Below are 26,280 nucleotides of genomic sequence, written 5' to 3'. Positions count from 1 at the left end.
TTTTCATAACAATATTTTAGTTTGTTTTAGAAGTATATATTGATACTAGAGCTTTAAAACATAAAAAAAAAGTTTCAGAGATTTGGAGCAATGATTTTGAAATTTACCAAAATTACATGGTTAAGATTATTTGCTATTTTTTTTATTTTTGAATTTGCTTTTTATAAGTTCAAACATATATATTTTATAAGTCCAAGAATATATATTCTTTTGGGTACCTTATAGTGTAGAATGATTGACTTTCATTGATTTGAGTCTTAACAACTTAAATATTTCTTTATTTTCATAAATGTATTTGATGAGTAGTATAAAGAAATAATGTATCAGTATGAATCACTTTAAAGAGGCATGATGCTGTGAGTTAAGATTGAAACCCTCCATTTTTCTCCAAAGTATGTAAAATGAAATAATAATAAGCACACAATAAAAATAGCTGAGGTAAAAAGGAAGATAGGTAATTTTTGGGGCCAGAAATGGTACAGAAATATTCAACAGTGAATATAGGATTTGCGCCTCTTTGTGCTAGGATCCACATAAACAATCAAGAGCTGCTGAATTTGACTGATATGAGGTAATAGGTACCAAAACCATTTCACATGGTCGACAACTAGACTTGCCTACCCCTGGTAGAAAGGTAAAAACATAGGTGCAACTACTGTGCAGGGCTGGAGCTTATGTAAAGTTACAGAGACATGGAGAGACCTCTGCCCCGGGGTTCTGGGCATGTGCCTAGCGGCACAGTTACTTGCTCTTCTGATATCTCGCAATATCACCTGAGTTCTGGGCTTCCAGTAAGAAACCTGGTTCTGCAGTCGTGATGAGGGAGTGGACTGATGCTGGGTGCAGTCCATCACATACCTGATATAGGAAGCAAGAGGGAAAGTGCCATAACAGAGAAATTTCACTCAAAATAAGTCTGAAACAGAAAGTTCAAAATATTAGAAAAGCTAATGCTACCGTTTATAATCCAAAGATTCAACTCATAAATGACTTTATCCTAATAAATCACAATACCATAATCAGGCCTTTAAAATAAGTAGGCATACAATAATAGCCATAAAGTGCAATAAAGTTATTCGATAAATGAGTTTGGTATGAAAAAAATAGTTGATTGGAAATAATTTGCTAGAATGAAAATACCAGTAAGAACTTACATTTTGAAGTGGATATAGACAAAGATATAATTGAACTAAAAAAAATAGACCTGACAAGTTCAACAAAAGTACAGGGATAGAAAGAAGTGAAAAATGTAGTAAAGAAGTGAAGAAGCTTAGAAGCTTCCAGTGTACACATAAAAGGAGCTCCTGAGGCAGAGCAGGAGATACTGGGAGAGAGCAGTTTGAAAGCAGTTATAGTGGCACATTTTCCAATAAAAAAGGAAAAATGTAAGTCCTTCACCTGGACCCATGGTTGTAATATTGTGAAGGACTAAGACTCACTAAAGAAGGAGAGTTTCTGGAGAAGGATAAAAAAGATTATAAAACCAAATGACAATTAGATGGACAGCAGACATCTCAGTAGCATCCACAGATGTCAGAAGTCAAGAGCACAGTATTTTTAAAGGGCTAAGATAAAGAACTTTATTTCTCCTTTAACAATAAGGACATTAATAGAGGTATTTTTCAGGCATTTTAAATATAAGGTGGCTTATGACTCACCTTGTTACAAGAACTACAAAAAGTTATTTTTCAGCAAAATGAATCTGGAATAAAAGAGAGGTGGTGATGCAATAAACAATGAAAAACAATAAAACCAGCACAATTGGTGGTAAATATAATCAAATATTGACTGTAATAAAGTAGTAATAACAGTTCATTTGGGGTTGTTGAAATAAAAATGGAAATAATAGTTTACAAACCTTTGGCAAGAATGTGCTTGAGGTGGGGCTGGGGAATGCTGTGGGTAATGCCCATGTGTGAGGGGCCTTTCATTTCCATTGGGAGGAGGAGAAAGATACTTAAGAGCTTGAGAATATGTTTTTACACAGATTGAAAAAATCTGTTAAAAATTAAAAGGTAATCACAAAAAAATAGGGAAATAGAATCCGTAACTTCCAAGCAATCATAGAAATAAAGGGGTGGGTCAGGAGAAAACATAATCCAGTTAAGAGACAGGAATGGAAGAAACAAAACACAGAGAAAAAACCAGGTAAACAGGAAACACAAAATAGTGGAAGTGCACCCAGATATGTAAGTAATCACAATAATTTAATATTTATTAAATTTGCCTATTAAAACATAAATGACACTGGTTTAGGTTATAAGCAGCTACACAATGTCTAGCAGAGAAAGACCTTAGCAGGAAACTTGAAAATATGAGCTTTGAAGAAAGTATACTCTGCAAACAGTAACCATAAGAAAGTTAGTATAGTATTATTAATATGTAACAAAAGTAGGATTTTAGAGAAAAAGTATTAAAAACACAGAGAAAGGAAAGTAATTCCAGAAAAGATTAAATGTCCTAAAAGGTGTAATATTAATAAACTCATATATACACATTGTAACATATTACTCAAAACTGGTAAGATTTATTTGAATAAGGTTTATTAGATTGATATAATAAATTTATAGATCCCTGTACCCAACTAATACAGAGTGAATGCAACCTGGTCATGCAATTGTGTAACATTTATCAAAATAAACCCTGTACTAGGTCAGAAACAGTTTTATATATATATATATATATATATGTGTATGAAATGAAAAACAATAATGAAAAACAATAATGAAAAACAATGAAAAACAATAAAACCAGCACAATTGGTGGTAAATATAATCAAATATTGACTGTAATAAAGTAGTAATAACAGTTCATTTGGGGTTGTTGAAATAAAAATGGAAATAATAGTTTACAAACCTTTGGCAAGAATGTGCTTGAGGTGGGGCTGGGGAATGCTGTGGGTAATGCCCATGTGTGAGGGGCCTTTCATTTCCACTGGGAGGAGGAGAAAGATACTTAAGAGCTTGAGGAAACTCTCCTTCTTTAGTGAGTCTTAGTCCTTCACAATATTACAACCATGGGTCCAGGTGAAGGACTTACATTTTTCCTTTTTTATTGGAAAATGTGCCACTATAACTGCTTTCAAACTGCTCTCTCCCAGTATCTCCTGCTCTGCCTCAGGAGCTCCTTTTATGTGTACACTGGAAGCTTCTAAGCTTCTTCACTTCTTTACTACATTTTTCACTTCTTTCTATCCCTATATATATATGTGTATATATATATATATACACACATACATATATATATATATATATATATATACACATATTTTCCCAATAAGTACATATGGACCATGTATTTTTCTGTAAGATGTTTGGAAATTTAAAAAAATTTGTAAATAACTCATGGGTTAAAGAAGTCATCACAAAATATTTAGACTGAATGACAACTTCCACTGACAACCTATGAAATACAGCCATTTTTATACGAAAATTTATGGTGTGTTAAATGTGTATAACAGAAAAGATAAAGATTATGTTTAAGTAGTGTTCATCTCAAGGATCTAGAAAGAGAACAAATGAACTGGGAGGAGGTGTGGTGTGATGGGGGTAAATTCTGAACATAGAAGAAAGGAAATGCAAATAATAGAAAAATAGGGAAATAGAATATAATAGCAAAAATAATGATAATCTGCATAACAAAAGCCTGTCTCTTAGAAACAGTTTGATAAATGTCTGGTATATCATATAATAGCCAGTATGGCAATTATGACTGCCTTCTAAAGACTGTCCTTTTATTATTTTATTAATCTTCTTGTAAATAACATTGGGTCCATAGTTAGTCATTATTGCTGTTTCTAGAAAAATTATGCATAGAACAATCAGCTAAAACTGATAGGACAGGGGAGGATCGCTCCAGTCCAGCATGTTTCTGTCAGTCTCTGTTGCATCCACCCTATCCTCTTGTACCCAGAAAGCTCTAACATGGATCGCCTGGCCCCTGGCAGTGTTAGTCTCCAACTCCAGCATGTAACACACATCTGAGTGACTGGTTACTAGGCAATGTCTGGGTGCAAAGGATACAGTGATGAATGGAGATAGGGATGAAACTAGCCCTCAGGGAGCTTATTGCTCAGGGAGATAGAAAATTAAGCCAGCAAATTACAAAAAAGTGCTGGGAAGGGTCAGTGAGACAGTACTATGGGAGCTGGTAGCTAGGAAACCTAACAGATAGCCTAGCAGGATGGAAAGTTGAGTTGGGAAGATGAAATTTAAACTGAGTCCTTAAAGGTTTTATTCAGTGCAGCAAAGTCAGGAGTGGGTGAGCATTCAAGAGAATGGCATTTACAAATCCTAAAGGCAAAGTTTGCTTGTACTTGTGAATTTGAACCTGCACATGATTTTGGTTGGTAAAGTTGTTAATAACCAAATACACACTGATGTTTACAAATTGTATTTGGCCAACTTCATTTAATTCAATTTCAGCCTCAAATCCCAGAGATAATATATAGCAGATTCATAATAAAATCAGGACTATAATATAAGGATAATAACCTAGGAAACAATTCTATAGTCTTTGAAGACTGTTAGGACTAGAGATACAAAGGTTAAGCACCAAGGAGAGTGCCTTAAAGAGAAAGTGTTAATCCCAGGAGGTTATTATCATTGACTCAGTCTCCACAATAAATTGCTGAAGTAATTATTACTTTCTTAATTTTAGAGTTGACATTTAGAGAGGTGAAGTCTCTGAGATAAGATGTCATTTTTTTTTAAAGATTTGGCTCAGATGTTATCTTTCCTCCCTTTTGGGTAAGTTTTCTTTCTCATGGGCTCAGAGCACCACATGTAAAACCGAACCCCGTGCATGACAGACTGATGCAATAATTTTTTCTGTATTTAAGACATATGAGTACTGTGTTACTGAGGGAGGTACTTACCAGAGAGTCTAAGTTTGTCTTATTCATACTGGTGTCTAGTGCGTAGAGAGCACATAAATATATTTGCAGAATAAAAAGTCGAAATCGAATGGAACATAATATTCTGATCTCAAATTACACAGTATTTTTTCCATGCTAGAGATGTCTCATGATAATATCTGTTTTAATAATAAGCAAAACATGAAACAAAACCTGTAAGAATTACTGATGCATTAATCATTTTGATAACTGAAAATCTGCTGTGATGTGAGGTTTTCTTTATTTCTGATGCATTTGAAACACAGTTCCCAGTTTTGATATCTCTCATTTAATTGTTGTGAAGACAACTGTCAGGCAACCCAAGAATATTTCTTATTAAAGGCTGAGTGCAGCAAATAGTATGTACTCAGTGTTTCCTTTGACTTCTACAAAAGGAACCAAGTTACAAAGGAAGGCACATAAAAGCATCTCCTAGAAGGCATGTAATTTGAGGTAGCTTACTCTGGATGCACAAATAGTAATTTTTCTCATTCAAGCATCCAAAAAGGTAACCAGACTGTCATACTGCTAATAAATAACCTAAAGAAACTGAAACTAGCAAAATGAAAATCAATGTATTATTATTATTATTAAAACTTACCTTAATAAAAGTGATGATGGAATAATCTCCCTTTAGGAATTACCAGATATTAAGTTTTATTTTATAATGACATCAAGTTAAATATTTGCAAAAATATAAACCTCTTATGAAGTATGCAGAATGCAACCATTCTTTTACAATTAAGTATTTAAATAGTAGAGATATTCTGAAATTTCCAAGAATATTTTATTTGTCATGATTGCCCCATAGTTTATTTTTGCTATTGCCTGAATAATAAGAACAAATAGAGTAACTGAGGAAAGTTACCAAACATTCATGTTTATTTTCATTAGATACCATTTTAGGAAGTAAGACAGATTAAAATGAGAGTTACTCTCAAATTAGAATTGGTAAATGTCCTTGCATTTGCCATGTTATGTCCTTTTCCATTTAGAAAGCACTGGATAATGATTAGAAAATTACACCCTTTCTGTCTCCAGAATGTGAGGAGTCTTGGGGGGAAATCCCATGGCCCTTCTCTGTGTCTCAATCTTTCCATTTTAAAAATAGGACAGTCTCTCCATTGCCTCAAAATAATGTGAAAATTGTGGAGAAAATGCTGGTAAAGTCAATTTGGAGAGATGAAAGAAATATACTTTCCAGATGAGTGAAAGGTCAGATATCACAAGGTGGTTGTGCAAGGAAATACTATTTTAAAATGCTCCCCCAGAAGAATGTTTATTTATAAGTAACTGTCCTTCCACACCACTGAAGAACTGTGTTTCCTTGGTGATTTACTCATTTGTTGAAGCCTGTCACTGGAGTTCAGGAATTTTGAAATTCATCCAAATCTTGTTGGATGACTACTATGTGGTAGAATTCTGTGTCTTGGGATTACAGATAGGAGGAAAAACCCTCTGGTTACATCAGAACCTATAGGGAAAGTCAGATTATAAGCTATGCTGTTAGTGAAAAAATATATATATAAAGTCCCTAGCAAAGTCCCTAGAAAATGGTTGATTAGTGGAAGCTAAACATAATTTCAGTAGCAGTAAACTAGTAATAATCCTTCAAGCAGCTCCTTCAGGCCTGGGTAGTTAAAGGCCTTTTTCAGTGCTCTCTATACAGTGCCTGTTATATTGTAGGGCTCTATAAATGTTGGTTATATATTACTGACAAAAAGTAAAACAATCTTAAAACAGTACATGTGCTACAGCATTGGGAGTGAAGGAAAAACCTTTAAAGGGATACCCATATAAAATATTTTGATTGATTACAAGGTCATGCTCCTCTTAATACTGCTAACTCAGTGTTTCAGGTCATAGAATAGCGTGGCAGGAAATCAGGTGGTGTAGTGTAGTGTTTTTCAAACACTTCCCTCATAATTTTTGGTTTGTAAATTTAATTAAGTATAACAACCAACTTTTGTTGTTAACAGATTGATTATTATAAGTGTATTTGACTTAGGAAAGATAAATTCATGTAATAGTATTTTCAATTATGTATTTCCTGATGAAGTACTATTTGTATATAATGATTTCCTATTAAAGTCACTATAAACATTTGACAATGACAGTGTTTAAGAGTTCAGGTTCTGGAGTAGAATAGTCTTGGGATAAAATCCTTAGTATCTGAACTTGCCCACAGTTTATTCATCTGGGAAATGGAAATAATAATTGTACCTCCACAACATGGCTGTTGAAGACTAAGTGGGATCATCTATACAGAGCCTTAACGTAAAGCCCTATACATAGTGTATGCTCAGTGAATATTGGTTTTCTTATTATTGTTGGGGAATACTTATTGGGTATACTTTCCATGTACCTTTAAATACAATTGGCCCGTGAACAACACAGATTTGAACTGCACAGGCCCACTTATAACTGGATTTTTTTAGATAAAAATACAGTACCGGTAATTGGGTATAAAGCAGCAGATTCTATGGGTGATATGGTATATAGAAATGGGAAAGGAAAAATGCTGTATGCAGTACATACAGGGATCAATCCTGCAACATGAGCATCATTAGCATGTTGTAACAGCTGAATTAAGCTGCCACCGTCCGGACCAGGAGGAAACACCAGGATCTGAAAGAAGCAGAGGAGCCTGGGCGGGGGTGGAAACTCAGAGTAAAACAGGCAGATGCCTTGGTCCTTTCCAAGTCTGTCCCTGCAAACCAGCAGAAGCACCTGCTGGCAGGTATCTGCCCTGGCAGGGACCAGGTCTAATTCGCCCTCTGCTTGCTCTCTGTTCTCTGGCAGACCCACAACCCTCCCATTTCTTTTCTACTCTTCTGCTCTTTGTTCTGTCTAAAGTTAGTTGATCCATTTTGTGGACAGTAGGCTATTAGTGTTAAGTCTCTGGGGAGTCAAAGCTGTACATAGATTTTAGACTGTGTGTGTGGGGGGTGGGCGCGGTTGGCACTCCTAGCCCCAGCACAGTTCAAGGCTCAGGTGTATCTGAATTCCTACCCTGCAGTACTGATTAACCTGTGCATTTCCTCTATCACCTTGTTTTTGGTTGTTGCATCTTCTGCTTAGAAAAAAAAATGACGCCATAGAAAATGAATCAATTGACTGAGCTTGAATTTGTTTTAAAGAAAGGGTTCTTTCTCACCTAAAGAGCTTAATTGTTTTGGATTGTTTTTGTTACATCATGAAACAATGAGAACTATATCCAGGAAAATATTGAGAGATGTTCTTTTGATATTGTTAATAAGTGGACTTATTATAGGTTTTATGTATATAATTTATTTTAAGTAGTTTTAAATTATATTTATTTGAAGACTGGTTATAGTTCTATAAAAAGCCAATGAAAAATGGACCCTTTTCACTATTTATTCGTGTACTTAAATTGTATGGATTTGTCTTAATGTACAAAGTTTTGGAACAAAATTCCTTCTGTTTAATCAATAGTATAAATTAATTACCTTTTTTTTAATCATGCTATCTGTATTGGTAGTCTAAAAATAGATACCTCAAGATTCATTGTTTTAAACATAGTTCAGTATTCACTTTATTAGATAGAATAATATTAACTCTTTTATAAAAGGAGTATTTTAGATGTATACATGATTGATTTCACATTGCATAGATTAAGAGTACTTAGTTACCTACCTCCCCACCACCACACACACAAATGTTTATGGAGCTGTTTACTTGACTTCCTGGCCAATTAAAAAAAGAAAAAAAATTTTGTCACAATCAGGCCACATATATGAAAGTATGTTGTATACATATGAAATTATTCATTATATGTGCATTTTAAATGAAAAGGAGCTGAATCCTGCTGTTTTGAAGAGATAGAAGGCTGCTTATTCCTTCATATTATAAGAAAAAGTTGGGGGAAAAAAAGCTGGAAAGTGTAGCTGATATATCTCAGAGTTTGGGAGTGATGATACAACTATCTCTGAGGTTAAAAAATAATTAAATGACCCTCACAAATTGCCTGAGTCTAGTAATGTACTGAAGCCAGCTTGGATCAGCTCTTGAGAGGCCAATTAAATTTTCAGGAATTTTGTGAGCTGGTTGTTAAATACAGCGATTATGAAAAATGAAATTATATAACCTTATCATCATATAAATCATTATAAATGTAACAAATTCTGAAAACTCATTATTTCATAATTATTTATTTCATTTTTACTTTGCCTATACTCTTGAGGCTATTTATGTCTATTACATATTATAAATTCTAAGTTTGGTAATGATGGAAATATTTTACAATACATTAGTTACTAGCCACATGTAGTTATTGGGCAGTTGAAATATGGCTGGTGCTCCTAAGGAACTAATTTTTTAATTGTAATGAATTTAAATATGAATTTTCACAGTTACATGTGGCTAGTGGCTACCATGTTGGACAGTTCAATTTCTGTCTCATGGAATCTGAACACTAGGTCAGTTGAGAAGTAATATTTGCTGTGTGACCAGGCACTTTTCTAAAGTGCTTGAGTTAACTCATTTAAGCTTCTAGTAGCCCTGTGAGATAGAGAAAATTAACTCCACTTTACAGTTTGAGGAGACTGTGACTTAAGAGATGTTCAATACTGTACACCATGAGAATGATGGAGGTGAAGACTCAACCTCAAGTAGTCTAAGTTCAAATCCGGACCTCTTAAAGCATACTGCCCTTTGTGATAAAATTTACAGAAATTTGTTCATACATGTACTTTATTAGAAAACTGTCAAAGTAAATGTAACCTACCGTAAAACTAAGGGGAAAAATCCAGTAAAACAACAAAACAAAACAAAACAAGAGAGGTGAAAGAATAACATCAGTTCATATATTAGTGTACTATGTGTTCAAGAGCTCATAAACTGCAGAGCCTGTGTTTACACAGCTCAGAGGTGAATCATTTACATTCTAGTGTGTGTCCATGGGGCCATGCATGTGCAGGAGTGTGCTTACCTCCATTCCTTCCAGGCCTGAGAACCTCCAGCTCTGTGTTGGGCACTAGTAGAGATTTAATAAACATGTTTTTTAGCTCAGCATTTGGATTTGAGCAGTTTTAAAAGAACACAAAGTTTCATTAAAAACTAATTAAAATGTCCTTAGGTGAAAATTTATACCTATTGTCTAGTGTTGGATAATTGCTACTTCCTTTGTATACCATTGGCTAGAATTTGTGTCAATATGTTCATTGTTTCAAAACTAAGCTATCTCTTCCTTCTGAGTGAATGAAATAATACACACACACAAATCCTATTCTATTTGGTTTTCATACCTTAACTTCATAATATAACAAACTTTTCAGTTTGTAAAGGATTAATGATATTAAACTCTATTGTGTTGTATAGTATGAGAGCAATGATTCCTTTAAAAGATCATGTTTTTTGCTTCTAAAGCTTGTTAAAATGCAATGTTAATTTATAAATGGTAGCAAATTTTAACATGGGATAGTTAAAATTTTAATTATTACTTCACAAAGCCATATAAGTACTCTATTGAACATGAAAGAAATTAGCATTTATTCAATGCTAATTTCTTAAGTGAAATTACCTTTAACTTTCTCTGATCATGTTAAATGCACATTTTAAATACCTATTTGTGAAAAAATACATGAAATCTTACCTTGTGAATATATTAGAGTTCAAATACATTTCTATTAATGGTTCAGTAAAATAGTTTATTGAGTTTTATTTACTTATGTTTTAGATTTCTTTGAAAGAAATGAAAGATAAAAACATGTTTTGGTTCAAAAATGTGGGAGAACTTCTATACTATTTAGATAATATAGAAAGGAGCCATAACATCTATCTGTAATTTGTAAAATCCTGCATTGTGTTGAAAATAAGAAATAGTTACATTACTAAAATAATTTTAATCCTTCATTAATTAATACATATAACCTCTTCTACATAAAAACATTAGAATTCAGAAATAAATTAAAGATGGTATCTGCACTTGAAGATCTTATGGTCTAACAAAAGAAACATAAGTAAACAATAAAATGTGATCAAGTATTATGATGAGAAGGATCAAATGCTATGGGAACATTTGTGAGGGCCATTTAGCTTAGACAGAAATTTGGCCTTGTACTGCTTGTTACAGTATAATATAAAATAAATATGTATTACATATATATTATACATTCAATATAATATAAAGATAACCCCCTCTTTAATTCTTAAATGGGATCATTTAGATGTTCCTTAAATGTTTTGAATGGTTTTACTTTATTCAGAGTAGTTAGTGATATATGTGGAAGTATTTCAAGAAAACATGGAAGCCTGTCTCCCTAATTCCTCACTTCCCAAGAAAAACTCTTATCTGACTCAATCTTTGTCTTGGATTCCAAAGGACAGATATTTACCCCTTTGTCCTATTAAATAAAATAACCTTGTGAGGTAATCCATTAAATATACAATTAATTTAGTTTAACTTGTATTTATTCATGGGTCAGTTCTATAGATAGTCAAGTTTTGATGAGAAGCCAATAGTGACGACGTGTTGATCTATTTTTTCTACATTTAGTTATGTCCATTTCTCTTTATAGATTGTGAAATTGTATTAGGTACTTATAGATTCAGAATTGTAGAATGTTGATAGATTGACCTATTTATTATTCTTTAACTTTAGTAATGTATCTTGCCTTAAAGTTTACTATATCTGATACTGATCTATGTATACCAGCTTTCTTTTGGTTAGTGTTTGCATAGAATAATTTTTTCCATCCTTTATACCTCTCTGTGTCCTAATTTTTATGGTATATATATTTTTAATTTTGGTCTTTCAATTAGAGTTTTAATCCACTTATATTTAATATAATTGCTTGTTATGTATGTGCTTATATTCACCCTCTTACTATTTGCTTTCTGATTTTCTATTCCTCTTGTACCCAACTATTCACATTAATTTTCTCTAATTTATTTATTTTTTATTAATAAAGTATGTATTTTTAAATTGCACTCACCCCCACCAATAATTTAACTAGTTAATTATTCTTTTACTATTCTTTTAGTGGTTATATACAGCATGCATCTTTGATTACAGAATACAATGCTATGACCCAGTACACTTTAACTCAAAGTAACATCTCTTATCTTTTATCATGTACTTCAGTTTTCATTTATCTTAAATCCTATGTAACATCATTATGTTGTACAGTCAATATATTCATTTACATTTACCAACGTATTTATAATTTTCAGTGCTGTTTCATCCTTTCCAAGTCTGGGATATGCCTTCTTCCTGAAGACCTTTGTTAAATATTCTTTAGTACACCATTTATTGTTGCCAACAAATATTCTCTATACATGTCTTCATTTTACCCTCCACATTTGAAGGATATTTTCTTTCTGAATAGAATTATAGATAAAGGTATTTTCTTTCATTGCTCAAAAATACTATTCCTTTGTCTTCTAACTTCCATCATTCCTTTAGAGAGGAAAGCTGTTAACTCTTTTGTTCTCATTACATTACTGTGTTTTTATTCTTTGTTTTTCTTCAAGGCTTTATTTTTCTTACTTTGATTTGTAGCAATTTTGCTGTGATATGCATGAGTATTTCTTTATATTTACTATGTTATGGTTTTAGACCTTCTTGAAACTGTGCCTTGATGTCTTTTATTACTTTGGAGAAATCCTCTTCAAATATTGCTTCTGTTTCATTCTCTTTTCTCCTCTCTTTTTTGTATTCCAGTTATTCATATAGTGGATCTGTTTGTGTTGTCTTTTTTGTCTCATGTTCTTTTCTGTCTTTCTCTTTCTATTTGCTTTCCATACTTTGGCCTAGTTATTTTTTACTAACCCATCTTCAGTTTGCTAATCCTCTTTTGCTTACCATCCAGTCTGCTGTTAGATACGTATATATATATTTAGTTTTAAAAAGATTGTACATTTTTCTCTTCTAAAATTTATTTTTTAAACAAATTCTAATTTCCTGGTAAAGCTCATTCTTACTATGTATTATTTTAAAAGACATATTCATCACTGTTATCTTAAGTCTTTGATAACTGTACTTTCTGGATGACATATGCATTTCTTTGTATTTTCTTAGTTCGTGGGAGTTTTTAATTCTTGATTGTTGGCAGGCCTGGGCTTTTTTGTCAAAACTGAGGCACTATATATGAAAATTTATAGATGCTGTGGTTGATTTACTACCCCGCACAGTAGACATTGAGTAGACAGACACAGTGAGGCATAATCATCTTCATTCAAAACAGGGGTTAAACTTACTCAGGCTGCATTGCTGGTCTGACTCCGGTTTGTCCCATTTGGAGAGGAGAGCCCGTCAGCAGTTCCAGCTGTGTGCTGGCTTGTTTAATAGTGCTTTTCTTTCTTGGGCTCCTACTGCGCTCCAGTTTTTGTCTCCCCTGGACCATTGGAGTACTGGAAGCTGCCTTTTCCTTTACAGACATTTCTATTTAGATTCTTAATCTTTTTTCCTATGCAGTTTAAGAATTAAGCTCACTTTTCTGCCCTTTCTTCTGCCTCCAGTTGCTGACCTTGTATACTCCCCAAAACCTGTGCCTCTGTAGTCCTAGAAGATTGCCCAAAGCTCTCTTGTGGGCTCTTCTGAGCTGCTGTCCTCTATAAGATTCTTAGCCTTCTTCCCTCTGCTAAGATGTGGTCGATTCCCTCCTGAGTCGACCACATCTTAGCAGTGGATCAGGGCAAAAGTAACTCCTGAACCGTCATTTCGCTTCTCTGCTGTTCCCTTTTCTCCGAGGTCTTGGCCCCTCTAGTCTGCCTTACTTTAGTAGCTCTCCAATGCTTCCCACAAAGGTTTGAAATGTTATCCTTCAAAAGCTAATCTATCATAATCAGAAGCATATGTCAAGAAATTATTTACTCTATGCCTACTATGTGCCGGGTTGGTGCTAACACTGATAGTAACATGGTTTTAAAAAATACCTAAAGCACATAGTTAAGCTATATATGCCTTTTTATATATGACATATTCTCTGATTCAAGGAAGGAAAATTCTAACAGAAACATGACACATAAACAGATACCCTGGGGGGTGGTTTTATTAGGGGCAAACAAAGTACGCTTCAGGAGCTCAGAGGAGGAGCACTTAACTTGGTCTAGAAGTGCGTGCAAGGAAAGTGAGCCAGGAATGCTTCCTATAGGAAATGTGGCCCTGGAAAGGAATTTCAAAGATTAATAAGAGTTAGCCAAGCATACGTTGTCATCTACTTGACCCAATACAACTTCTAAGTATACCATATTAATACTGGAAATGTACTGCTTATTTCTGTTTAAAACACTAATGCATTTGAAACATTAAAAATGTATTTGAGGATATAAAGATTAGTTTAAAAATTTTAACCATGCCAACTGATTTCTCCATAGGTGTTCAAAGCAATGAATATCCCCCAAATCAGAGATCCTTCTCTGCCTCCCCCAGAAAAAATGCCTGAAGCCTATGCAGTGAAGATTGCTCTTTTGGGTGCTGGGCCTGCAAGTATAAGTTGTGCTTCCTTTTTGGCTCGATTAGGCTACTCTGATATCACCATATTTGAAAAACAAGAATATGTTGGTGGTTTAAGGTAATGCCTACATTTATTTGATGTTTATAGTGTCAAAAATGATGGGGTACAACAATTATGAATATTGTTGGTTCATAATCATATAGGAACTTCAGGCGGACAGATGGTATTTTAAGTGTTCTTTTCCAAATGCTCAAATTTTGATTATTCATTTTAAATTTGCAGTTGGCTTTAAGCAATATTTATTTGATTTTTTTCTGAATAGTCATGTGAATTTTAAGAGAAATCTCAGCAAAAGTATTTTATGGGTAGAGGAACCAGTTGTTTGAAAACTTACTTCATCCCTGTGAATGTTTCCTTTACTGCAGATATATATGAAAAATATGGAAATGAGAAATGGGGAAAACCTACTTCCATAGAATACTGGACAGTTGATTTAGTTGTGTTCCTAGACATGTTGTCCTGCTCACATAATTTCAATTTACCATCTCCTAAAATTTGCATTTGATTATAATTATGTCAGTCTACTGAAATTTTTTCCATTTTAATGTACATTTATGCAGTGTTTATCTCATAAATACCTTATTAATATTTGATATTAATCAGTAACATTATTACAAACCAGAATTCAGTCACAAAATGTTTTATTCCCATGAAAATTCATTCATTGAAATGGAAAATGTTCACTTTATATCCATGACTTTCAGATATTAAAGCAAACTAGAAATTGGATGGAGTTTGCTTTATTTAAAATAAATGGAACTCTATAGTGGCCATATATTACATTTATGACCATAAAGAAATAAAATTTATTATAAGTAGGGAGTGGATATGTCTTGAAACATTTGAGGTAAAAATGAGAAAGTATTTGGATGGTAAATTAGTAACACTACTCAATTTATTGCTGTTTTTCTTAAACGTGTCATCTTGCATCAGAAAAATCATAGATTATGAAATACAGCCATTTGGCATCTCTGTTGCTATACTTGGCACTTAAGTTTTCATGGCTACTCAACTATTCTTTAAGGAGCAAATTCATCATATTTAGTAATCACAGAGAATAAATTTAATCAAGTTGTCACTAACATCTGTGCTTATATTTCTAACATTTTAGGGCATGTATAAATATGTGTCAATAAATGTATAAATTTCAATATTGGTCAGATATCAATATGCTAAACACAAGGTCAGCTTGCATTAATATAAAACTATTTGACTGAATTATCAAGCAAAAATATCATATAATAGGAAGACCCATTGAAGAGGATATGAAGCATAAACTGAAGAAAAAATAACCTGATTGTCAAGAAATAATTATTTTTCTGTATCAACGTTTCACCACCATAAATTTTAAGGGATTATGCATATTTTAGTTTTTTTCCTAGAAAGTAAAATACTTAATGTATTATTTTGCTGGAATGATTTAGACTATCTTTTTTAATGGTGTTTTACTGCAGCCTTATTAATTAGAAAAAACATAATCTATTAGCAACATATGTATAAGCATTGTACATTTTTTTCAATTATACACATCAATGAATATGTGAGTTAATTAAAAAAATAAGAACTTAATTTTGTATAACCTAGTAGACTAGGCAAAATCTTTTTGCCTTTTAATTGCATTTTCATAAGTTCTAAAATGGAATAAGCATTCTGTGCTGACAATTTTGATAAAAGATCATTATGGCTGTTAGCATCTCTATTTTTAATTCAAATGCAGGATAGACATTTCTAAATAATATAAATTATCACTAAACTTGTGTTTTATATATTTGCTGAACATTTTTTAGTGGAACAGATTCCCCTGGATAAATGACCAAGCATATATTAAAAAAAAATATTTTTTGATTTGTTTACTTTCCTTTGCCTTTGAATCTTCCCAGTACTAAGGGACACTATGAAGTGTTTAAGCAGTCTCATTTGGACTGTCCCATGATAGAGGCATTATATGACACTGTAACAGGATTATAAAAACTGACACTGGAACTTAACCAGAATTACAACCATAGCACTTTCCTGTTAATTTATTTTCTCAGTTACAAATGCCTCTCATTCATTTGTATCCTCAAAGTGGCTAAAAAGATTAAATTAGCTTTGTATTTTAAGTCAATTGCTTAAAGAGGTAATGTCAAGTTTTATCTTTCCTTCTCCTTTGCATCCAAACAAATTCTTTTATCCCTGGTGAATTAGTATCACAACCACTTTTAAAAAAATCACTAGAGTTGGTGAAAGACATCCAGGACTTAATCCCTACTGTATTGAACAGAATTGATTATTTTTGATGCTACAATGAATTTATCAAATAATCCATAGTTTTGCTTGTGTAAAACTAAACATAGTTTGTGCATGCATGTGTATCTTCTGATTTTATCTTATAAAAATTAATACACATGAATTATGACGTTTTTGTGAGTCAGGATAGGGCAATGATATCCTTTAATTTAGCTGTATCAAATGTTACAGTGTTTTCACCGTGTCTGTTGAATTTCATATTGATTGACAATAAAGAAAAACGGAGTTTAGGTGAAACAGTTACAGCATTAGGAAATATTTTCAGAACATGTATGATGAAATACAAGTTTAGTCTGGTACCTCTATCATAGTAAATGGAGGCAGAGCTTTATCAGACCATGAGAACTGTGCTTTAAAAAGAATGGGAGGGGCTCATTATAGATAAGTTATTTTATACCTTTTATCCTCTTCTCACCATGCAGTCTTGAGGGTGATCTCATTTACTCTCATGGTTTCAGGTACCATCTACACGAAAATTATTTAAAAATCTGTATCTCTTCTGATCTCTCTCTCTGTCCTGGTCATACATTTAAATCCTGGACATCTCCTCTCATAAACTTCACTTTAACAGTACTTCTCTTCCTGAGTTTGCTGTCTCAGTGCACACCATTACCAGAACACATGGGAATTATTGGCACTGCTCTTCAGTGTCCTGGCAGTTTGTATTTTGTGAATACTTTCCAAACTCTCCTCTCACCCCTTCATTTCTGTGCCTTTAACGTTTCACTTCCTGTACTACTGCAGTATCCTTCAAGTGCCTCTATGTGCTTCCTTGTCTTTTTAAAATTCATTTTCCTTGCATTTTCCAAATCTGATTGTATCACTCTTCTACTTTAAATCTCTCAATAACTTCCCATAACCTTAGAGAGACAGGATCTGGCTTTGCACAGACAGCTTTCCATGACCGGATATTTGCCTGTCTTGTCCCCTATCTTCCTTCTCTCCGCCTTTCCTCTTTCTTCCCTCCCTTTCTTTCTCCCTCCTTTTTCCCTTCCTTCCATCTTTTCTTCCCTCAATATTTATGGATCTCTTACTGCGTGCTCGTCATCACCTCATGCTCTAGAGCTACAAAAGTGGACAAAGCAAAGTGTCTGTCCGCTCTTTTGGGGCTTAACTCCAGGGATAGGGAAGCAGACAGTAAACAAAAGAATATCCTAAATATAGATAGACTATGTCGGGTGATGACAAAGGTCTTGGGGGTTTTAAAAAATGGCAGTTTAGTGGTACATCTAGTATATTTGGTGCCTGGAGCAGATTTTTTCTTTTTAACATGCTTATCCTCTAGTCTATACAATGAAGTTATTTTCAATGAGATTCATATAATAATCAGTAATAACCATTTTGATTCATTCCTATAAAACAAAACATTGACTACAAAAAAATAATTTCAGTATTAAAAATATAGTTCACACTGCCTTAAACACAAATAAAAATGCCTTGTAGTTGTGTAAAATTGCAGAATTGAAGTAATTCATGTTGCTTCATGTGTTATCATTTTATCAATTCCAAACCAACTGTTTAAACACTGGCATATATAATATTCAGGGGTGAAGGCTCATGCTGCCTACCAGCAGTTGGAATGAGGAATGCTTGTAGCTGAAGCAGAATGTGCGTGTGGCCACTGTTTAACTAGAGTTTTCCACATTAACTTCCCTATAAACTTAATGTTTATTAAAGAATGACTAATAAAAATGGGACCGTTTAAAGCATATACACATATTACAAAAACCCTATAGCAGGCATAGCAATTATTTAGAATTTAGATCCACTAAAGATGTTTTTTTGGAGGGAGACAGCATATAGAACATCAGTGATATTGTTTAGAGTTACCAACTCATGGTGATAAGACAAAGCAGGCTATTTTGATCAGTTTTATAGTTGCTTTACATAGTCTAAAAGCAATATGCCCCTTGGTTGCCTGCACTTGGTATGATGCTGGTAAGGGAGGAGAGTGTGGTGATGGAGTTTAGGGCTTGAACAACTCGTGGAATGCAGTTGTCTGAGGACCAGCGTTGGAGTGGAGGAACCTAAGTTTACTTAGGGCATATAAATTTGTGACACTTGTTAGATATGCTAATGAACCTAAAGGTGTGAAATTTAGGATAAAAATGTGGGAGTCATCTCCTAGTGATGGCATTTAAAACTGAGAAACATAGAAGAATTCACCTGATTCTCAGGGTGTCTGACTCCAGGGCAGGTGTTCCTGCTAAAGCCTCCTGACACCGCTCACCTCCATTTCCCATCCCCGAACAAAGCATGTACAGTTTTTTTTCTCCCTCCCACTTCTGTTCCTCTTCATTGTCATTTTCCTCATCCTCAGATGCCTTCCCTGTTCATTTATCCAAAAGCTGATCATCTGTCACATTTCATTCACCTGATTATCTCCTTTGAAACACTCTTGTTCACATTGGTATTTTATGTTTGTCACATTGTACTGGCTATGCGTGCATAACTCCCGTCTCTCTGCTGACCTCATCCACTGGTGGACATAAATGTCCCATTCATAACAGTCAATAATCACCTCCCTATCCCCTGCCTACTTGGTTATGACCAAATCTAACCAGCTCTTTTTAGTAAATCACTATATATTTAACTTACTTTAGGAGATGCTTGGAGATATGATTCTAACACGTTTATTCATTTAATTCATGTGCTCAGCACTATGTTAAGTATTGGCTAGGATACTTTCAGGTAGTATGAGGATCTAAGCAGAGCTGCTGAGACCCCAGCAGCCTGGCATTCCATTTGCTCAATGCCTACTTCGGCTTTCATTCTCTCCTTAGTTTTCTTTCTGCTAGGTTGAGAATGTTCTCCTTCCTCTCTAGTCAAGAGCAAAGTTGTTCTTACTTCTGTAGGCTGCTCTTTCAAAGCTGTTTCTTAAGTCAGAACCATTGGCTGTATAAGCATCTTTTTTCTTTTCTTTTATACTACAAACTGCTACTGAGAGTGCATAACAATTCTAGTTTAGGGCTTAGTCAGAGTTGATGCTCATCCTCACAATGTATCTGGATATGTTTAGAACCTTACCTTGCTGTGGTTGGTTTATTTGGCTGGAATTCTTTATTCACAGCCCATTGTTTTTGCTTTCCTGTCCAATTTTTTAAGGAACTTCATCAGACCCCTGTTTTAGTCCATTTCTAATCTCTCATAGAACCTCATACCTTTCAAGACTAGATGTCTGTTTGTATCCACCCTCAATCCATAATACTTGAGAATTGTTATGCTTAGTCTTTGAAGGTATAGGGAGGTAAAAAACATCCTCTACTCTCTTAGGTTTAGTGGGTGGGCCTGTGAAATAAACTTAAAAAGGACAGATTAACAAGAAAAACAGCGTTTATTAACATCTGCATTGTGCATACAGATGAGAGAACTGTGATGTGGCAAAGAGGTGGTCAGACCTGAGGTCTATATAACATCTTAACAAAGAACAATAATACATTTGTGGAAAAATAACAAGGCAAAGGGAAATGAAGTTTAAACTTTTAGGGGGGACAAACTGTGAGAAGGTAGTTGTATGGGGGAAACTCATGGAAGATAAATATTATTTAATAGGTTTCTAATGTACATTTCTCTTAAAGCCTGTCTCTGGGCTGATAAGGGTCTAGAACTCTCTCCGGGGGATGAAGAGGTCTGGCCTTCCTGGGAGGGAAAACGAGATGCACTTTTGTAAATTTATGACTTTTAGGCAAATCATAGGGGTCCAGAGAGCTTTTCTTCTTTCTTCTTCTTCTCAGTTGCCTTCAGCTCAAAATAATCCTTATGTGCAAGTGGCATTTTGGGAGCTGAAATATTCTAATGCAATACTTAAGCCGGGCCCTCGGTGGTACCCAGAACATTAGAATGACTTGTGAGTAGTGGGGCTGGAGTCTACAGGTCAGCTTAAGGGAGTCCCATCTCTGTCCTGGGCCCAAATTCATTCTTTAATATAAAGTATTATATCCTAACTAGAGGCAAATCTTGTTTAGTAAAGGGCCTTGATTTTATCCTGTTTAATACTTTGCATTTTTAGCACTGAGCGTGGTCTTTTGGTGATTGTTTGATGTATAGAAATTAATTGAATAATCAAGTTCTTAAATTGCCGACAAATGAAAAGGCTGCATATGTACTTCAGAAGACTTTGCATTGACTGATCTAGTAGGTTCATCTTCCACAAATATTTATTTTACAAATTAATCTCTGTAGTGTCTGGATACATCTTTCATTGCATATACTACATTCTACTGTAATTATCTGTTTGTGTGCTTTTCCCACCAGAGTGAGAGCTTATTCAAATTGGGGATTTGGTAAATTTCACCATCAAATCACTGCAGCTTGCACTGTGCCTGGCACTTTATAAATGCTTGTTGAATGAATAGATTAATGAACAAATGAATTGCTATACCTTCATGAACATATATACCCTTTCTAATAGTAGAAAACATTGAAAAGTTATTTGTGTTTACCTTTGACACTCTATTATACCATTGAAGTGATATTTTAGGACTCATTTTTTTTTTAAGTGCAGATAATGAGTACTGATATCAGATAGAATTACTATTTAATGACTATATCCTTTTGGTACACTGCTTTCATGGAAGAAGATTGGTTTATTACAAAAAAGGTAATACAGATCACAAGGAACTAATTCTGTAATATCCTAAATAGCATGTTAATACAAAGTTATGGACTTGAATTTGAACAAGCTAGATGTATATTTATAGAATATATATGTATATATTTGCATATATGTATATATAAATTAAACTCTACTTTCAACTAATTTTATTCTCCTAGGGATTCATGGAATTGTTAGTAGATATAGCATCTAAATACTTTAAATACACTTAAAAGTATTAGAATTGCTTTTAACCAAGTGCCCGTTTATTATTTGTTTTCCATTATTTATTCATTATTTTTATATCAGTTTCTACTGTAGCACATATATTTTTTCATGCATATAAAAATTTGGATGACTTCATACTTACCTAATCTAATACAAAAATACTCTTCGAAGAGGTTCTTATTCTTTAATACTGATCAATATGGACATGTTTCATCTTTAAAGATTGGTGACTTTTCCACACATGTTTCTTTTATTTTTTTTCAGCATTTCTGAAATCCCTCAGTTTCGGCTGCCATATGATGCAGTGAATTTTGAGGTTGAGCTTATGAAGGACCTTGGTGTAAAGGTAAATGAAAAATATAACACATATGCATTGCTCAAAGAGAAAGAAGTAAGCTCTGCATGAAAGATTAACAGCAAAATGTCACATATTTTCAGAAAGAACAATTAAAAGCTACACCAGAAGCAGAAAGATGCTTCTCCTTGCTTAGGGCATTTGTCTGTCTACTGTCTGAATGCCACTAGCCTGGAAAAGGGCAATCAATAGTTCTCATCTGGCACGCCTGCATGTGATTAATTGTCTGTAAGAAACAAATTCCTAAATTGCTTTAGGGGGTTCAATGCAGCTAATAGAAGGATTTGGATTCTTTAATCACGTTTTTTTTTTTTTCATGCAAGTGGTGTGCACTCTGAAACATTTATATTTCACGATTTGGAACATATTTTTGTACAGAGGATTCTTTTATTATATGTATCATGTCAGTAGTGTTAATGAGATAATCCTTTCTCAACATAAACAGTAAATCAGTAGGGTAGAAGGCAACAGCTTTGTAATTTTCATTGTTTTGCAAAATAAATATTGTATTGTTTTTTTAAAGATGGTAAAAAAGTTGACACATTTGTACTTTCAGAATCTAGCTTTAGTTATTATTCTTTTCTGTTAATTAAGAGTATTATATTCTGGCTTTTTATATTTGAACATACTGCTATTTTTGTTTCAGTAATGTTAATTTTTCCATAATAGATATAACACAATAGATTAATAAAGTAGTGTGATTTACATAATATGTTCTGTAAGTGCATGCAAAAGATATTTTAAAAACTGATTAACAAAACACTCATGGCTTTTGCATTAAGAAATAAAAAATAATTAACTGGGAAACACCCAAAGCAATATTTTGTGCTTTTACACTTCTAATTATAGTTTATTTAGCAATGGTTGTGTGATGAAACATTTACACATAACCACTAAAAAAAATATTACAGCACATACACAGTACAGAGTACACAACTTTATGAAAACTCAGTTTAAGAATACTGTTCAAAATAGGTCATTCAATGGCAGTTGTTTGTTTTTTAAAAAAATCTATTCTGAAAAGTTGCTTAAATGTCTTTCATTTGAATACAAGTTCTTACCTAAATCTCATTAAATAAGGAAATGATTATTTATTTAGACTTCAAGGTAGTATATTAGGTGTTACTACCAACTGAACATGAATCAGAAATTAAGGCATTTCTAAATGTATCTTACAAGTAACTGAAAAGCTGCAGTCAGTTTGCAGTACCAGACATTTGCATAAATTAGGGCATACCCAGTACTCTTATTAGGAAACTCGTCACAAGATGTAGTATTAGTCAGTATACTGAGTGCCAGAAAATATACATTTTTAGCTGTAGTCATGCTGTTTCCTAATTTTATAGTCAGAAAAACTTGATAAAGTCAATTAATATCCCTAGCTTTGATTAATAGTGGTTCAAGGGTCAAGTATGCTGCTACCAGTTGTGTAAAATATAAACTTACCTGCTTATATACACAGAGAATATTTTTGGAAAGAGAAAAGTCTGATAGCATAGATTGCCTTTGGGAAGGTGTTGGAAGGATTTATCACCATTTTGTACATTTGCATTTTAAACATTATGAATTTGTTATTTATCAAGATAAAAATGAGAACCTAGACTAAATAGGTTAATACTATCTGTACATCTCCCAAGTTGTTTTAAGATGTAAAGGAGGTAAGGTATTCAAACTTGTTTTGTAAACAACAAATTATGTACAATTCTGAGGAGAGGCAGCAATGTGATTCCCGCTCACCTTTGAAAACTTGCATCCATTGATGAAATACTTGCAGCTTTTGTGACTTACCAACTTTAGCTATAAGAGGATATACTTCTAAAGTGATCCACACTTGTTACGTCCTTTTCCTCATCACCAGATTTTAACTTGCCTTCTGTTTGTACCTCTCAACTAACATTATATATATTTTAAAGTTAACAATAATTTCCTGGCAATGAAATGAATTTTGCTCTGGATTCATACTATTTGACTCCTGTGCCATATATGGCACATTCTTGTACGTATGTATGTATTTATGTGTATGTGGGTGTGTGCATATATTTTTTTGGCTTTCATGCTCTAGCATTATCTTAGTTATCCAAATTTTCTTTTTTCTCTTTTCAATCGATTTGTTTCATTTATTCAACAAATAATTACCGAAATGTACTTTTGACAAGTAGTGTGCTAATCACAACTCTAGAACCATCCTTTCAAACTCATCCTGTATTTTTAGTAGCTTAATGAGAAATCTGTCATCAAGTAAGAACTCATCACATCCAAAACCAGCTTTAATTCATTGTCACTCTCAACTATGTTTCTTAGGTAAATTTCTTGTTGAATAATTTCAATTTACTTAATACCTAATAGTTTGATAGATTGATTCTTGTTAATTCTGAGATGAATTTTTCCAGTAAAATTTGTGTCACACATAAAAAAACCTGTTTTATCTGAACTCTGTGTGTACTTTATGTTTTTCTTCCACTGTTTCATTGACTGAAATCTCTAACATATTGTAGATGAGTGATAATACATGGCATTATTTCTTATCTATGAGATAACAATTTAAATCGTATTGAGTAAAGGTTTTATTTTTCTACACTTAGAATATTAAAATATTACTCAGTTTTTTAAAATTTTATTTGAGAAGAGGTGTTAAATTTTTAAATTGTCCTTTTTAAAAACTTATGTTCAGTTAATATATTGAATTATATTAATCTTTGCATTCAGAAATATATCCATTTTTGTATCACGTTTTAAGATATCTGCATATATAGGACTAGATTTGCTTGTCTTTTTTAACATTTCTTTTTGTATTCCTTTATTTATGTAATGAATATTAAAACTGGAAAGAGAGCAGGCAATAGTCAAATACTGTTGCTATCCTTGTAGAGTTTCAAATCTGCTGAAAACTTTGTTTTTGTTGTTTTGCTTTATTCATCTGATTATCTTTTTTAGTTTTGGTAATAGAGTTATGCCAGCCTTATAAAAAATATAATTCCCAATACTTCATTATTTTATTGTTAGTAAGAATATAGTCTTGAGATGTATCGTTTTTTGCCAAATTGGAAAATTTTATGTTTCTCACCCAAAAGCCTTTATATAAGAAACAGAATTTTGGCTTCTTAAAAATATGGTTATCAGTCTTTCCAGCTATTTTATTCTCATATCAATCTGGCCGATATATATATTTCTCTAAAAAAGCCCTCCTATTTCATTGAAACTTTTGAATTAATTGGCATAGATTTAGCATGTATTCCAGTATACAATATAAATATATGTACCTGTAATTATATTTGTTTTTACATTTCTAAACTTAATGCTGTGTTTTCTTAACTTCTTTCCTTGATAAGACTTGGAAGTGGTTTCTCTAATGAATGTATTCTTCAAACGAACCAGCTCTGAGTCTTATGTTTGCTTATTCACCAATTGCTGACTTACCTTCATTAATTCTTTCCCCCTGCCATCCTTTCACTTACTTGTTACTCTTTTTTAACCTCTCCAGTTGCATACTTACTAAATTTTCATTTTTCAAGGTTGAACAATGAAATTATTTAAAGTTATTAATTTCTCTCTGAATGAACCCTTGTCAGAATATATGTTTTCATTAATTTTTTTTCTTGAGTAATTGTAGTTTTAGTTTTCCCTTTTACGTGGTTGTTTAGGTTAATATTTTTATTTATTTATGCATTCTTGTTATAGAATTCAATTTTTTATCATTTTACTTTACTTGTCAGCAGGATATACAATTTTTAATTTATCAGGTATGCTCTCAATTGATTTCATGCCAAAGGATCATTTCTAGTAATAAAATTATTTCTTAGAAGAAAGTCTCCTAGCTGTTATATTTTTATAAAATATCTTGATTTGCAATTACAATTCAGTGTAGACCACTGTAAATTATTTTTAATCCTAGATGGACTTCAGCAAAGTCTCCTGTGATGTTTGCATCAGATGATGGCACTGATCTTTTAGATTAAATATGCCTTTGTGTTTGTTTTGCAATTCAGAATTTAGGTAGATAGAAATATTTGTGTTTCATATCATTATGAAAATCACAAAGATCTTTCATTCATTGCTAAATGTATTTAAAATTGTATATTTTCCATTTCTTGAAATATTTTGATAGAATTCTATTTTGACTTAATCTGTAATTACTAGACATTTCTTCTGTTTCATATTTTGTGTAAGAAGATCCAAACTTAAATCTCTTTCTTGGTAACTTCTCTGCATCATTTCATTTTTCATTATGGTCATTTGCAGTAATCATTCCCATTATTATAGGATGTTATTAGAAAATTAATATGAATCATATCATATTTCTACAGGAAGGAAAAAAAGGTATGCACTAAATGAACAAACTAATTTTTGTGTCTAAAGAAAAATATTATTTTAAAGATTCTTCTATCTGATTTCTTACCCTAGAGATTCTGGAAGTATTTTATCTATTTAGTCAAATATCCTA

At 32.9% G+C, this 26,280-nt stretch overlaps 1 protein-coding gene across 8 annotated transcripts in view; it reads left to right on the top strand.

Moving 5' to 3' along the window:
- Positions 1-26,280, top strand: part of DPYD (dihydropyrimidine dehydrogenase) — an 870,115-nt gene that overhangs the window by 232,652 nt on the left and 611,183 nt on the right. For all 8 annotated transcript variants that reach the window (XR_012130243.1, XM_037024395.2, XM_037024389.2 and 5 more), the window contains 2 exons: positions 14,234-14,430; positions 21,749-21,830. Coding sequence is in view for 7 of the 8 variants with exons in the window: in XM_037024395.2 (XP_036880290.2) it covers positions 14,234-14,430; positions 21,749-21,830 (279 nt within the window). In the remaining variant the exon portion in view is untranslated. The remainder of the gene's footprint in view (positions 1-14,233; positions 14,431-21,748; positions 21,831-26,280) is intronic.

The sequence above is a fragment of the Manis javanica genome, chromosome 4 (genome assembly GCF_040802235.1).
Source record: "Manis javanica isolate MJ-LG chromosome 4, MJ_LKY, whole genome shotgun sequence".
Classification (NCBI taxonomy): domain Eukaryota; kingdom Metazoa; phylum Chordata; class Mammalia; order Pholidota; family Manidae; genus Manis; species Manis javanica.
This window is presented reverse-complemented; position numbering and strand designations above follow the sequence as displayed.